A 16622-nucleotide genomic window follows, 5' to 3' on the forward strand; every position below is an offset into this window, starting at 1 on the left:
ACTAATGAGGGCCTTCTTGCCTGCTGTTCCCTTTGGCATTTTTCTTCCATATAAAACATCACATTAAAATTTCCATCTCTCTGATGGCAAGACTGGAAGTAATTTTAGAATCAGCACAAAATTGATCATGATTGATCAAAACTGAAAAAAAAAATGTGCACACATGATTGGTTATCGGATGCATGAAAGAGCACAAATAGTGCAATGTACACACCATGAGGAGCAATTGGACTGATGCATTTTTGTTTTGTGGTGTACATGTAAGAGAGTTTATTTTTTGGATAGTTTTCAGTTAAAAACATATAAATCTATATATAAGTATGTTTGTTTAACTGAAGAGAACCTCATAACAGGAAGAGGATTCCCTTAATAAGGCTAGCAAGGTTAATCTAGAAATATGAAAATGAATGGAAAGACAACAAGATAAAGAATCATATTAAATACTTTATAAATACAAAGTTACATAAATATAATAATGTTCATAACATGGTGATCATAACATATATTAAGCTAACGTAATCATCAAATATTAACATGGTATTCAATGATAATTAGTAAATACTGTTCAAACGATGGAAACAGACTTTGAGGTCTCATTGAAAATACACTCAACTTCTTTGCTTTTATTTATGAAGTTGTTCCACTGAAGGTTATTTTATATTCAGAGTTTGATTAATTGGTGGCAGAATTTGAGTTCTCCAATTCTGCCTGCAATTAAACTTAAGATTAACATTGTGCTATGTTGCTTTGCAGTTGTCCCACAGAAATTCTTGGACACTCGTAGGTCAGACCACATTATACACCTGTCAGAATCAAATCAAAGTGCTAACAGTTTTTCATGTCTCTCTGAAACAAGGGAGAAAGCTAAAAAGTTGTGTTCAAATCAGTTTACAACCTCCTCCTTGAGGTAATTCAAATCATTCAAAAGGTCACTATCCTTTATCAGCATCTCAAGACTCGTTTCCTCAATATCTGGTCTCTCCACTTTAACTACTACCTCTGTAGATCCAGCTTGTGGTGCTGTGCTTTCATGTCTCTGAATTTTTTTGGCCTCATCATCTAAACAACCTGGGTTGGACTCCATAATAAGATGATTTTTCTTAATATGTCTGAGCAGAGATGCCCTGCGCATAAAATACTGATGGCATTTGGAACAATAAAATGGTTGTTTACAGGTGTGAGTCCTTTTGTGAACATCGCGGCCTTTCTTCTCAGAAAAACACTTGCCACAGACTTCACATTGATGTGGTTTTTCTCCTGTATGTATCCTTTTGTGTCTGTTGAGAGTTGACCCTTGTCTAAAACACTTTTTGCACTCACTGCATTGGTATGGTTTTTCTCCAGAATGCACACGCAAATGTTCCAGGAGTGCACTATTGTAGTTAAAGCTTTTATAGCATAGATCACACATAAACGGTCGAATGCCCGTATGGGCACGATGATGCCGCATCAGTTCAGATTTGCATTTGAACGATTTTTTGCATATAGAACAGTTGTGACGGACTTCATCTTCATGTATGGAGTGTATATTGAAGTCTTCTGAGGACTTCACCAAGTTTTGCGTCATTGCGTACCAATAAGTAGCCGAATAGGTTTCAGAACTCTGAGTGGGTCGGTAGACAGTGTCACCTGCACAATGAACAACAAAAGACAATCGAAAACAAGCAATTATGATTTAGTAAGAGAGTACCTTAGTTTCCTTTAATGCTGTTTAAAGGAGAGAATGCTTCAGAATTATATAATTATAGGTTTATAGTAAGCAAGAACAAATTTACGTCTTTCTTCCAGATATTTGCGAGCTCGTACGAACGGCACGTGGTCAAAATCAAAAGTTCTTCGAAAACAAAGACAATTAGCTTTAACAAAATACAAAGAACTAACGTACTCAGCTCTAAATTTTCGAGGAAAAAAAATTGAACTACTGTTTTCTTTTTCCTTTCTTTTAAGCAAACAATAAACGAAAGTAGAATAAATCTAACCTTCCATTCTAAAATCCCGCCTTTGGAGCACTTCAAACTTGTAAGCAAGGCAACAAAAACTCAGCGTTGGGATGCGCCGTCGGTATATCAGCAGCTTTAGCGTCGTACGTCATATAAAACCTCCAAATGGTCATCTAACCTCGAACTCGTAAACTCTCAAACAAGATCATTTTCCCCTTGAACCATTTTTCATTTATTTTAATACTATCACCTCACTCGAATCCTCGCTGACCCGAACCATTTTTTGTGTCGCTTGGAAGTTCGAGTTAAACGAGGTTCAACTGCACTAATACCCCTGTCTTTGAAGAGAAAGTTACGTTTGAAATGCAGTTTGAAGCGTTGCAGAGGGAATAGCGAGCCATTTAACCACAGGCATCGGGATATAACGGTTTCCATGTATTATTGTTTGAGAGACCTTAATTTCGTTTCATTAACTCAAGTAGAAATTTCAAAATTCACGAAAACTGTTTCCGTTTTCTAAAATTGTTCCCTCTCCTAGAAGCCGTGCACGTGTTGATCATGACCAAATCATGAGCCTGAAATGATGACAAATTCGAATCAATCTTATGCAATTTAGTTCAAATCTCGCGGTCTTCATTTTCTTGTCTCGTGACGATCCAATCGTTTTCAATCATGAGGCACTGAAAAACCGCAAAGAGTCATTTGACGTAATTAGAAATATTGATCATTTATGAACTGGTCTATGGTATTATCGTTATTGTTGTTATTTTTTCTTTTCGTTAGGCATGGAAAACTCAAAAATTTCCTTAGGAAACGAAAGAAACGGCTCCTGATCGTATAAAGGCATCAGAATTTTTATCTATAATTTCCGTTTCACGCTCGTTTTTCGAGTGTTCCAACTCGAGGCTCACCGGAAGTGTAACGGAGCGGGAAAACGAAAATGAGATTCCCAGGAAACCACAAAAAGACGCAAATTCCTGCAATCTGATTGGTTGACAAGCAGCATAATGTTTTCACCATGCAATGCGGGGGAAAGTTTGAAAAGTCGTACCTCTAAACTTCACCGTCTTCTTTACTTTCTCGCCAACCCAATGTATCAGTAGTTTAGAATCACCATTTATCTTTTATCCTCTTTCTGGACACTTAAACAGCCGCACGTGGCTGTTTTCTCCCTCGAAAAGTTCCGTTTTGTGCACTCCAGGTACGACTACAGGACGCCATCGTCAATTTCCAATATGGCCGGGATGAAACCAAGAGCTGGAAGCTACCTCGAATTAGAAATCCCACGAAGAAAAAACTCACTGGATGTAGCTCCTAATGCTGTACTCTCTCCAGTAACAGAGTTAACATTGAATTTTGAGAACAGGTAGACCCATAGTTTCTGTGAATATTTGAGCGCGATGCTAGCTTTCGTGTAAATTTCATAGCGGCACTGGACGTGCATTTCGAACGGCCGTGATTTGATATAACATGTTGTATTTCATGATTTAACGATCAAAGTTATTTCCCTGTTTTTCTGCAGCTTAGGAAGGACTCCCAAAAGAAGGCTTTCTTTGTCCTTAAATGATCCTTCGACGCCAACCACGGGTTTTCAGAGGTCGCTTTCGACAGTTTCCAACGAGTCAGGTACTACAAAGAATTTTGCTAAACAATAAAGCTTATACATTCTGATTACTTGCAAAATTAAGAATCATCATGACAGTCATCACTGTACTCTTTCCTTTAGGTTACTGTCCCGATTCTCCGCTAGGATTTTTATGTGACTCACCTTCGACGGAAATGCTAAAGTAAGTATAATTTTGGTGTAATTTTTGAATCAGTTCATGCAACAACTAAGCTTGTGAACAAAGCTTCCTGTGGAAATGTAATTAACCTTTTCATATTATTGGTTCCATCGCTTAAACATGGACTAACGTCTGAAAGATAAAGACAATGAAGGAGTTTTACAGAAGAGAAAAGAATGCGGGAACTTATCGATTCCTGTAGAATTGAATCAAAACTTTAATAAGTCAAATACAATTTTGCAAAGCAACTATAACAGTGGTGTTTGATGGTATTTTTTAGGTTTGAGGTTTTGATATTTCTGACATCTTCGAAACCTGTTAACCTAAAACGTGATGTGCATTTACTTTGCACTGCAGACTTTACTCGTTGATTTTGACCAGTAAAAACTCAAGTGCCTTTTATTTCTTCCGTCTTTGAAGTCTCGCAAAGTGCTTCATCGGCTTTCGTGTGATTTAGCACGTTCGCTTTTCATATCTATGTTCCTCCTCGCCTTCGGAAATTTTTGATAGGTTTACAGTTTGATACTTATCTTTTGCTTTCTATTCCAAGGGCAAACGCCGAAAAGAAAAAGCAAAGGTGTGATGTTTGTTTTGTTTTTATCTAAAGCCCAGTGGACAATTTGCAAGATTTCCTTTCGAATCTTGTTGGAAACACCTGGTTTTGTTGAAGGAACCTTTAGAATCCGTCTTGTAGACTAAGTTTTAAGCCTTAATGTGGGTTGCACGTGTTTCCTTCATTCTGTAATGTCAGATCATTTAAAGTCATGAATTTCGACGCAGCTGTTCCGTCGGCACACGTGTACTGTTATTGTTAGGGAAATTTGGTAAATTAAAAAAAGCTGAATACATTTGGGCTACGATCAATCTGTGGTTACACCAAGGGCATATTTTGTGGTCAAGTCCAGGGACAGAGGGAGGGAAATTCAAATTTGATACATGTGTTCGTCAGCTGTATTTTCACTTTGAAATCTAAAATTACTTGGCTCTGCTTTTTATGCAAAATGTCAAATAGCTTGCAAGTTACTTCATATCAGTTTTAGGGCATTCAACTAAATAAACAATAGTCTCCATTTGGCTTGAAAACTTGCTTAAAACAGTTTTTTCTGAGAGCAAAGCTCAAGGAAAACCATGAGATATAAAGAACTGCTAATGTCTAAGGATAATTATTTATGAGCATAGTTCTGCACCAAATGTAGACTGCTGTGTTTACTATCCTTAGCACATTTTGCAACATGCAGGAAGAAAAATGTTTACAAACAGCTTACCATTGGCTGGGTGGGATTTTACTTTTCTGAGTCTTTTGGTACTAATTTTTGAATGAACAAACAAATATGTCCCCTCTTCTATAACAACTACAAAATTCTCTCTTGTCTTGAATTATATTTTAATGTAAGACTTATCATGCAGGTGGTAAGGTTTGAAAATTGAGGAATATCACTTGGGTATATCCCTGGATATTCCCCAGTTTTAGCTAGGGTATATTTGGTCATGTGACTCACTTAAACCAATGGCATGCAAGCAAAAATAGCTTGAAGTTGGTTTAATTGGGAACCTGTATAAACAATGTAAACATGTCTATATATCATTATAAAATAAACAAACAATTCCACAATACAAATTACAGTACAAAAATTATGGAAAATGTCCTGTGCTAGCTATGTTGAGTTACATTTCTAAGCTATACTACATTAAAAAAAAAATAATAAAGTTTAAGTATCTTCTTGAATTTAGAGAGTGTACTTTCTGATCTCACATGTAGAGTGAGACGAATATTTCAGTTGACTGAAGGGCAAATAGTCATTCTCCCTACCAGCAAGTTTTTTCCTTAGATTAAAGAAGCTTCTCTGGAAAAGAACACTATGTAAGATTTCAAATAAAGCCACTGAAGCTGTGAATTTTTGTTGAAAAATGTTTCAATTGTTTCTCCAGGAGACCTTCATTCAAGAGGTGGAACTCATTGCCAGTAAGTAAATTTCAATAGCTAAATGTCAGTAACAAACATGCTCGAGTGCTAAAAGGATTCAAATATATCAAATATTACTGAGCAAAAACACACCTTGCCAATGATTGTGGTCCACTTTGTAATCATTTCTTTTTTAGCCAAGACTTCCTTCTTATTTACTGCTGTTTTCTATGAGGTACTTTAAATAATTCACCTTCTGCCAATTAGGTCAAAACCGAAGAGGATCCTTATGCTGAAAACAAAGAGAACATCGAATTAAACTTTAATGCAGTCCAAGATGCTGATAAAAAGTCTGCAGGAAGTGTTTTCACCCTGGAAAACAGAGACTTCAAGTTTGCCCGACCAAAGGGTCCAGTTGGTGGAAGGAAATTATCAGCTAATAATTTACCTGGAAGATCTCTTTCTGAACCATCACCTAGGGTAAAATCTTTACATTTTGTCTTATTTTTGGTGGAGACAACTTGTTAAACTATGTTAACCTTTTACTTAATTTAACTACCCGGTTTAAGAACAACAGAACATTGCCTCCTTTTAGTGTGTCCTGAAACATTTACACTTGCATTCCATCATTCCCATTTGTATCATGTTTAATTGGAAAGGGATTTCTTTTTTTTGTGTATTATAATTTGGATTTTCAACAAACTATGTGACTGATTCTAGTCTCATTGATTTAGAAGCAAAGGAAACATTGAAAGTGTACTTTAAAAAAGACCTAATTGACTTTTTTTAAAGTTTTAGATTCTCCTTCCAATTTGTCTTGTATTTTCATCTAGAGCAGGGGGAGAAGGTGTTGCATCCAAGGTCATCTAGAGTTTTATATTCTAAGCACCTCTTCTAATAAGCTTTCAAAATTAAATGAAAAGTGAAAATACTGTTGGTATTTTTGTACGCCGGAACATATTCACTTAAAAAATTGAATTTCTAATGCTTGATCAGAATGCAAATGTAAGTCTTTTTCTGGTTTCTCCTGTTTATTATTAAGTGGAGATTGTGCATATCAGTTACTTAATGGAGACTGGGTTTGAAGTCTAAAATTTCAGCCTTACTATTTAGGCTGAAATTTTAGACTTTTTAGCAAACTTCATACAGACTTGATCATCTGCTAAATTCATTTAACTGAACAAATTTTGCCTCCTACTCATCTGGAAAACTTCAGCACCATTGCTGTTCATATGCTTGTTAGTAACTTGTGTCAAAAATGTTTTTATCTGATATTTTGCTTTTAGGTGCAGTCACAGGAATTGCATGTTCCACCTTCTCCATCTGAGTGTGATGGTCAAGATAGTGGAGGAAACTTTGATTTCAAATTAGATGGTGATGATGATGGATTTATTGATGACTTCGTCCAGGAACAGTCTAAAGAGGTACATAATAATGATGATAATTTAGCAGTGGATTTTCCACATGGTGGCTCTTCCTGTCCACTGCGTCAAATTGGTATATGGAATGTTAGTTTTTGTGGAGGGAGGAAAATCAGAGGATGTGGAGAAAAACCCTCGGAGTCAGGACAAGAACCAACAACAAGATGCCAGGTCCTGTAATCTAACCCAGGCCACAGCAGTGGGAGTCGAGCACTCTTATCATGAGAGGCCTTGTTAATTTCTCCAATGACCTTATATGTCTTTAAACTTAACCTGAGCTACTACTGTCAAAGTTTCCTAAGATTGAGATTTAAGGAGCAAGTTTTGAGGGGCTTGCAATGTACTTTCTAGCCATACTGTGGAATTATGTTGTGGTTGAAAGTAAATTTAATGATAATGGTTTCAACCTTGCTTGATTTGTGGTTTACTATGGTCCAGGGCCCAGTTGTTCAAAGGATGGATGATGTTATCCAATGGATAGATCACTATCCAGTGGATAACTGTGAACAAAATGTAATGCACTATCCACTGGATAGCAATTTATCCAGTGAATAGTGTTATCCACCTTTGAATAACCAGGGCCAGATACATTAGCATATATTAACAAATTCAAAACAGTCTTTTCTATTTTTATCTTGTTCACAGGAAAATAGCTTAGAGGTTCCATCTGGAATTACGGAACTTGTTAGTGGGCCACTGGTGACTAAAGAGGAGGTTTGTTATGTGAAAGTTTGTGGGTCTGTTCTTTTTCTTTTTTTTCTTTTTTCTTTTTGTAACATGTACGATTTAACCAGAAGAATGTTTTTCTTCCTGTAACATGTATCACTAGCCAGCAGAATATAATAGAATTACATCTGTCAGTAATGTTATTAGGCTGAAAAAAAATTTTGTGGCCATTGTCAAAGACATTTCAATCTTTATGTTAGGACTGATAATGCCTGCACTTTTTTATAGCTTGTACTGCTTAAAAATTTGTGGTTTTAAAACACAATAATTCAAAGACCCTTGCCACAGGCTCAGATTATTATTGGTATATTGCATGGCAAAAAGAGGCAAATTGATTGCATGTCTCTTACTAACTAATTAAAAGTTACTTAGTAAGCATTTAATACATTGTACAATGCTCATATTATCATGACAGGAGGCTGATGATTCAAGGAAGTCCACCAATGATACACCAAAGGTATGAAATACTATTTTTTATTGTGTTTTGTGTGTAGTGTTAAGAACTTTATTGACAGGAGTTGTTTCCAGTCCAAGCTCCCTCCACAATCTCTTCCTAGTTACCAGTCTTTGTCCTATTTTGTTTTCTCTTTTCTCTTCAAAGTTTTGAAACTCAGCTTATGATGATGTTACACAAAATATTACAAATCTATTTTCCTTCTTGTCCTTCCGTGGAAAAATGTAATGGTGTTGTGGTTATCTGAGTGTTTTCTTGATTTTATAATCCATGTTTGAAACCTGTCCTTGTCGTTGTGTTGTGTTCTCAGGCAGGTCACTTTCCTCTCACAGTGCCTCTCCCTCCCAAAAAAGGAAACATTTTATGGGTGGTCACAAATCAAGAGATGTAGTGGCCTAGTATGTGCACTGAATTCAGGGCTGAGAGGTCTAAGTTCCAGACCTGGCTGGGTCACTGTGTTGTTTTCTTAAACAAAACACTTGGGGGTAGGAGTGATACTTCCAATCGCTTCATGTAACAGAAACTGGGATAAGCTGTGGCTCGGTAGGCCACTTCACTCAATTACAGACATGACATAGCTACCATAAATTATCAGAAATGTGGTTACTTTTAAGGAAGGTCCAGAGGGGCTAGAAGGTTGGGATGAACAAGCACCTCAGGGAGGCCTTCCTAATTCCTCCTGGTCACTTTAAGTAAGAGAATCCAATCCAACAGCTATGAAAGTCAGTCTTGATTTAAAGACTAAATCTTAAAATACCTTTGATTACCTGTGTCCAGACAATAACGTCATTTTGTTCTCTGTGGCAGGCTTCAGACTCTGGTTATAAACCTAGAGACCTATTTAATGCTGGAAGAGACAGGGCTCACTCTGTTGCATCAGAGAGCCCAACAAAAGAACGATGCACAATGAGACAGAAGTCAAAATCTTTAGCTCTCAAGGTACTGTGTTATCCATGACAACTTAGTTTCATGGCCTACAATCCATGACAGAATTATTGTACACATTATGTTTGTGTAACCACTTTCAAGGAGTGGAGGGCATGGCTGTCAGAATACTCCCTTTTCCCCATTTAGTGTTGTGTAAACAGAGGGGGAAAGGGCAACATTGTACAGGGAGATACAGTAAAGATTGAAAGAAAGGGGATTTTTTGTGCATGATGAAGAATTGCAGTTTAGCAGTCAAAATGTTTTAATCTGTAATAAATATTGAAAGTGACTTTAATTGCATGGTTTATGGTGAGATTAATGATTGAAACATTCATTAAACAAATGATTTGCTCATAAATTCATATGTTTTACCTTTTTTCCATAATTATCTATCAGAGACCAAACCATCCAAGAGACCCAAGTCCTAATCTCAAGAAAAGGCTAAGGTGTGTATGATTAACTGCTGATGATTGGATCTGTTATTCTTACTTTAGTAAATTGTACTCCTTCATGCATTGTACTCCTCTGTATAAAATTTACTTGTACTTAGGGCTGTCAATAAGTTTCATTGATATCAAAGTAGAAGGCAAAGGGGAAAAAGTGGGCAATTGGGTTTATTTGCATTTTTCCAGCCAGATTACACAAGGCTAGGAAGTATTTGCTTAAAATTTCCCAGGCATTTTATGAAGGTTGCATGAACCTTTGAGAAAATTCTGAATGAAAAATTCATTCACACAAGGTCATCTAAACATGTTATAAGTAGATTCCACCCAAAATTGGAAAATGACTGCTGTGCAATTTTTTTTTATGGTATTTCAAATAATTGTATGATTTTTAATTAGTAGCTATGGTAAAGTAAAGTGAAGTGAAAGCAGGGGATTAAAGATAGCAGACTAGCTGTCATTTTTGGCTTGCTACCTGCTTTTTTTTGACAGCTCTGCACACTCAATTATGTAGTTATTCTTGCTTTGTTTCTGTTCATAAGGCAAAGGTGTATGTCTGTCATTGAAGGGGGTGTCCATCCATCGCGACTTGATATGGTGAGTGAACTGGTATATGTATTGATGATTATAAGCAAGGCTTTCTTTGTTCATGTGTGGAGGGGCGGTGGTCTCATGGTTAGTGCACTCAACTCCAGATCGAGTGGTCCAAATTCGAGCCCTGGCTGGGGTCATTGTGTCGTGTTCTTAGGCAAGACACTTTACTTTCACAGTGCTTCTCTTCACCCAGGTGTATAAATGGGTACCAGCAAATATACTGGGGGTAACCCTGTGATGGACTAGCATCCCATCCAGAGGGGAGTAGCAATACTCCTAGCCACTTCATGCTAATGAAACCAGAGTCAAGCACTGGCCCTATGGGCCAACTGGGCCTGTATAAAGGCTTTACTTTTTTTTTTCCTTTTTTCAAAGGCTGGATAATGGTATTCACCTGAATATATTTTTACTGAGTGGTTAAGTGTAAACAGAACATACTACATGTATGACATCCAGTTTGTAACGGAGTAATTTATCCAATAGATAGCAATTTTTATCGTTGAAGATCTGGGCTATGGTGCTCAATGTACGTTTTGATTGGTCAAAGATACTTAAGGTGTGATGTCAGCCAAAATGACTTGCTTGTAACGTTATTTGAAAGCTTTGATGGGGCAAAAAAGTTTCTTATTTATTGCTTCACAATGGTGTGATGTTTTTGAAGAATAAATGAATTAGGTAAATTAAGATGCTCTCACTTTAATATCTCCCTCTGTAACCATTATTCCAAACAGTTATTTACCTTACTTAGTTTTTAAAATATTGTTGACTACTCTGCTATGCCTTTATGTCAGTGATTTTCCTACAATATTAACTGATTTCAAATATGTCCGATGTGCCTTTCATGTGACCAAATTTCAAAACACAATAACACAGGGCGTGAAATTGCGCCTAATCCAGGCGCTAATGCGATTAAATCCTGAAAATCAGTCGCCAAATTGACGACTAGAACGCTTCATCATAACCTTACCTAGAGATATAATGAATTAAAAAGGTTTGCAAAGATAAATCCGCGGCAAACTTCTTCGTTAAGTTTATGTCCAAAACGTAGCATATGCATCTCGATCGATGACTAGACGCCATCTTGGATTTAGGTGAGCTTGAACATTGTACATCATCCATCCTGGTGTCCACTCTGTAGAAGTCAAAGATCTTTTTCCAAACTTAATTTTGGAGGCTTTATCGAGATCGCTGACAGCGTAAAAAAAGGTTTTGTTTGTCTTTAAAAATGGCGACGAACGTTTTTTGAATTGGCTACCACTCTGAAAAATTTAGGGGCCAAGTGGCTATCAGGAAAAAAAGATTAATTTCACGCCCTGTAACAGCCTTTAAACAACAGCAAATGTTTACAAATCTTTGTCCTGCAGTGTGCGACAAGTATGCATTCCAAGTATTTTTTTGTGAGTTCTTAGATTTATGTCTAATGACCATTTGCAATGTATTTTTATAACTAACATCAATTCAGATCACATCAAGTGAAGTTCAAACCTGCCAAATGCGGCGCTCGCAGTCTGCAACATTTGAGCATGACCTGGGAAACATGCTGGATGCATCAAGTAAGTTCTAATATCATTATGGGTTGTCATTGTGGAAAACCCATTGAACAAAGCAAAAAAAAAGTCGTGTATCTTGCTGAACCCTGGCTTGAGACTGATTGCAAAATTGCAACAGGTTTGGGCGCACATCTTCACAGGAGACTCAGTTTTTTTCCTTTGTCTCGTGTACAGCATTCATCTCACTTTTTTCTTTAAGTTTCGTTAGTCTGTGAAGTATTTCAACATATAACAAGAGGCTTCATGTCGCAAAGATTTCACTTTTGTCTGAAAATCTCCCACATCGCATCTTGCTTCCGTGTAGGCAAGCACACATGAACTTAAACAGCTGTAAAATTGTCATTATCAAGGCTCCTCTGTAACGTTTGAAAATACTTTTGATCCTCTTCCTATAATACGAGCAAGATTATTTTAAGCTAACGAGGTTATCTGTTTGTTCTTTGCCTTCCTGTAGCTAACAAAGACTTAGTTGCAGATTTTAGTGGGGTAAGTTTAGAGATTTTCATTCTTTATTTTTTTAGTCCAAAATTTATAGCACTGATCTGCTAAGATAATATATTTGTGAAACCTTTGTATTTTTTCTATTGTGATTCCTCAATAAGCTTGTCTTGTTTTCTATTTTTGTTTTTATTACAGCCATACACTTTACCGTTGATACCAGGACAACATGAAGACTTGAAATGTTTGTCTCCAGAAACGGTAATTAAAATTTCTGCATTACACCAGGCAGACTTGTAAGCTTCCTCTCTCAGAAACACAGCGTGTCAGGCTGCGTTTCTGAGAAGTAGATCAATTCTGGCCTGCCGTGTGCCAACTTCTCGCTCAAAATTACAGGGAGAAAATAAGAAACAATCACCATCACGCAAAATATACGAAAAATGAAAATTGAAACATTCATGAAAAATCGGTGAAAGGAAGAAAAAACGGAGAAGAGAAAACCCAAAACTTGTTGAAAACAAATTTTATTTAATTACAGGTATTCTTTTGATCTACCATTTTGTTTTGAAATTAATCGAAAAAAGTTTTAAACACTGTCACTTGCTGTCTTGTGTGTGTTATAAAACTCTTGTAACGCGATATTTTTCTGAGATTCCGAAAGCACGCTATCTCCCCGGAGATTTTTCTCAGATAACGTAGTTGTCAAAAGGCAACACTCTCGACCAAGCGTTAGTCACAAGCGTGGTTTTCCCGCGCTTTAGACATTACCTGTTTTAACTTTGAATTCTCATTGGCTACCTGTGAATTCACCTTTTCCTAATGGCTGTTGTGGTAGCTTGGTGTTGGTTTCACAACACTCAGATGGAATTCGTTTTAACACCATCCGTGCCTTTCGTTCAGGTTGCACGTGTCTTAGATAATGAATTTCCTGAAGTGGAGGCTCACATCATTGACTGTCGCTACCCTTACGAGTACAATGGAGGTCACATTAATGTAAGTACCACATAAGGAAAGGCACAAAATACGGCATTTGTATGGAGTTTTTAACTGTTCTTGATATAAATAAGGAAATCAGTTGCAAATGAAGTGAAATTCTTAAGAAAATGCGGTAAGAAGTACTATTCGGTACTCGTAAGATATACTTTTTTGTCGCTAAATTTCTCGTAATTCACCTCAGTCAATACATTGATGGTGCAGTCGAAGAATTCTTACCTTGGAAGCCGTCTCCTCGACAACTGCTACTTTATTCACGCCCTGTAATGTTAGACACATTCTCTAGTCTGAAAAGTTAAATACATAGGGAAATACGTTAGGAAAAAGTCTTCAATTTTATATACAAAAAATCGAGTAGGAACCCTTAGGCGCACTACGAAATTTTCGTCCTCTGTATAGTGCCTTGGTTTTGCGTCCTTAAGGTAATTTCTAAGGCTCTGCAAGATCGTGTCGCTCCCAGATTCCACTGCTCTCGGCATTCTCGTAATTTTATTTCGTACAGAGCGCATGTCACGAAACACTTCTCATCTTCACGCGGGTTGACAAGAGCGTAAATAATCGTTAGCGGCATGTTTTTGCTGTATCTATGCTACATATTTCACTTTTTTTTTTCATAGGGTGCGAAAAATATTTACAGTAAGGAGGATATTTACAGCGAATTCATCGAAAAGCCGAAGAGAAGTTTAACGGGAAAGAAAACAGTTTTGATATTTCACTGTGAATTCTCGTCCAAGAGAGGACCAGACATGTGAGTACTGTTTCAGTGCGTTTTTTTTAAAGTGATTTAAATACTAGAACAGAAGCGTGAGCTCGTCTGCGTCAAAAGAACGCTGGTATTGAAGGTTCAATCATATGGTGATCTTGATAATGAACCGTCTGTGTCGTCTTCCCGCGCTTTCAAAAGCGCGGGAAAGTGACCTAGTCGCGATTGGTTAAGTTGATCATTTTCCATACTCCTTTGGAAACTCACTATTTTCAACTTAACAAAACGTGTACCGTTTTTCTTTTCCAGGTCTCGTTACTTGCGGAATAGGGACCGTGATCTTCATTACCATGTATATCCAAAGTTGTTTTACCCTGAGTTGTACCTCTTAGAAGGCGGCTACAAAGCATTCTTCGCGAAGTGCAAGGTTAGCGACATTTTGTTGATGTCTCGTTGGGTTGGTTTGATTGCTAACGCGTTAAAATGGTGCGGATTGAGGTCTGTGTTTACGGCTCGGTATAATTCATCGTGTATGATTCGTTATGAAATCATTTGCAATCAAGTGTCGACATTGTCAGTAAGAATGCTACAGAAAAGGAGTAACGTGTTGTGGTTCGTTTTACTTGCGAGGACTCTTATCGAGAATACGAGAGTACCGACGCAGCAAAACTGACCGTTAAGTGAGGTGTGGCTTGAATTTTTGTCGTCAGCCTTGCGTCTCTCCCACACCGTTTCACTAAAGGAGAGTCGTATATCTCAAGGCGTTGTTGCTCTTTCTTTTCCAGGAATATTGTGAACCTCAGTTCTACCTGCCAATGTTAGATGAGAACCACGCGCAAGACCTGAAGCTGTTCACTAAAAGATCCAAATCAGAGGGAAACATCCTCTCAAAAGGGTTTCGACCGGGACTAGGATATAAACGATAAATTGCTCGGATCTTCTTCTTTGCGGTGTGACTCTCTTTATCAATCTGTAATCAATTCTACGCAGAGCCTTCTCGCCTCTAAATTGATTTTGCAATTCAGATAACGTCTTTCCTTAGGTTTTAGTGTGTTTTTTCAGGCCGTTAATTTATTTATCATCCTGGCCCGTGTTGTTGGAAGGTTGGATAACCCAATCCACTGGATAAATTTCTGCTCAGTGGATAGTGCTACACATTTTGTAAACACGTCCGCTGGATGGCGGTTTATCCCGTGGATAGCATTATCCACCCTTCAAACAAGTAGGCCAGAGCAATTCTAGTTTTCAAACTTTCAACTGGAAATCTCGTCATTCTCTTTAAGAAAATAGCTTAATATATCTTTTTTTCTGTTTGAATCGTTTGTTAGTGAGCTACAAAACATTGCCTAATCACAAAATGTAGATTAATTTTACGAATGTTTTTAATGACAATTAAATTGATAATTATACTCTACATAGACTTAGTAATAATCCAAGAGCTCTTTTGAGTGAAAATTTAAGAATTTCGCAGTCTCAACAGCTGGCTGTAAATTAAAACAGACGAAGTGTACTCAACGTGCAACTTGCTATTTTAAGTTTGGGATTTTCTGGGGCGTTAGATTCTCCTTCGACTTACCTCAAGTAGTTATGAAGGACTTTTTTTCAGCTGAAAAAAATTCTCAATTGTATAGTCTGGTGACTTAATGATTATTTTTCTCAATTATTTTCGTATTTCTTGTATTACACATTTCATAAGCTTTCTTTTCTGTTCTTTTTTGCATGCTAAATTCTTTCCTAAGCGCCATTGTATTATAATATTAATTGTGTAGAACTTGTAAATATCTTCTCTTGCTAGACACCAAAATAAAGTATTTACCTTAAATTATCTGGGAGGGAGGTGGAATTTTCTGGGCTGTCTGTCGCAAAACTCACCCTCAAAGGTCAAGCTTTCCCTGAGCCCAATCAGATCCAAAGACGCAGAATGAGTTTTATTCTCAGATTGGGTAGAGGAAAAGTTGTAGCGTCAGATAACAGCGACCTCAAATTATTACCTTGAAATTTATAAAGATATACTTCGGTGTGATAGGTAAATCCCGAGAACCAAATCTGCGGATGTGACCTGACACGCTGATACAATGGGAGCGCAAAGTACGATGGATAGAGAGAAAGCAAGAGAGAGCCTCAGGCTCTTTCTCCTTCCCGTCACCCTTTTCTCCCTCACTTTACCGCAGTGCACCTTTGGAAGACCGGGGACGAGTCTGGATCTGACCAGCCAAAGCAATCGCCACTCTTTGAAAACTGAGTAGCCCTCGGGCGGAGGTTGAAATCGTTACTTTAAGCATGCATTAACAGCTCCCCGGTGTTTTCAAATGTCTCCACACACGATACCATCTATCTTGATTTTGTGATAATATCGATTTAATGTAGACAATAACTGGGCGGCGAAGAACACGAAAAAAAATTGATTCGTTTTTGTTTATCCCAACGTATTTATATGGTCTGAGAATTCCAACTTTAAATTTCTTTCACGTTAACCAAAACCTCGCCCAATTTTAGAAAATAGTTCAAGGGCAAATTTTTTTTCCCTTATCTTATATCGGTCTAATGGTTTGCGATCGCATGGTAGCAGAGTTTCTTATGATGCAGCTGACTGTTTTGATTACTGTGTTCTTAGTGTTTTACAGGTACCAGATACAGAGGAAATTTCAAGGAAAATAGAAGAGAACAAAACATTGCCAACTGTGGAAAACAAAATGTTCACAAAAGATTCTTTAAGCGTTACCTGTTTTCAAAGGCTGTTTTGCCT

The 16622-nt window shown here is 37.3% G+C and overlaps 2 protein-coding genes across 2 annotated transcripts; one reads left to right on the plus strand and one right to left on the minus strand.

Moving 5' to 3' along the window:
- Positions 1–248: 248 nt before the first annotated feature.
- On the minus strand, positions 249–2047 carry LOC131781786 (zinc finger protein 22). The gene is made up of 2 exons (XM_059098504.2): positions 1980–2047; positions 249–1629 (listed from the first exon to the last, which is right to left on the minus strand). The coding sequence occupies exons 1-2, from the start codon at positions 1984–1986 to the stop codon at positions 884–886; spliced, it is 753 nt and encodes a 250-aa protein (XP_058954487.1). The 5' UTR covers positions 1987–2047; the 3' UTR covers positions 249–883.
- A 915-nt stretch (positions 2048–2962) lies between these two features.
- LOC131781291 (M-phase inducer phosphatase 1) lies at positions 2963–15675 on the plus strand. The gene is made up of 19 exons (XM_059097932.2): positions 2963–3306; positions 3463–3566; positions 3667–3727; positions 4275–4301; positions 5654–5687; positions 5895–6107; positions 6914–7051; positions 7694–7762; positions 8190–8231; positions 9036–9167; positions 9552–9601; positions 10141–10195; positions 11655–11745; positions 12197–12228; positions 12379–12441; positions 13081–13173; positions 13791–13921; positions 14186–14303; positions 14662–15675. The coding sequence occupies exons 1-19, from the start codon at positions 3176–3178 to the stop codon at positions 14800–14802; spliced, it is 1725 nt and encodes a 574-aa protein (XP_058953915.2). The 5' UTR covers positions 2963–3175; the 3' UTR covers positions 14803–15675.
- Positions 15676–16622: the final 947 nt, after the last annotated feature.

This window comes from Pocillopora verrucosa, chromosome 1 (assembly GCF_036669915.1).
Source record: "Pocillopora verrucosa isolate sample1 chromosome 1, ASM3666991v2, whole genome shotgun sequence".
Classification (NCBI taxonomy): domain Eukaryota; kingdom Metazoa; phylum Cnidaria; class Anthozoa; order Scleractinia; family Pocilloporidae; genus Pocillopora; species Pocillopora verrucosa.

Bases quoted from the DNA above. Each gene is read 5' to 3' on its own strand.
- LOC131781291 (XM_059097932.2), top strand. From the start codon at position 3,176: ATGGCCGGGATGAAACCAAGAGCTGGAAGCTACCTCGAATTAGAAATC. The intron at 3,307-3,462 runs GTAGACCCATAG...GTTTTTCTGCAG, and splicing joins ACATTGAATTTTGAGAACAG to CTTAGGAAGGACTCCCAAAA. The intron at 14,304-14,661 runs GTTAGCGACATT...TTTCTTTTCCAG, and splicing joins CATTCTTCGCGAAGTGCAAG to GAATATTGTGAACCTCAGTT.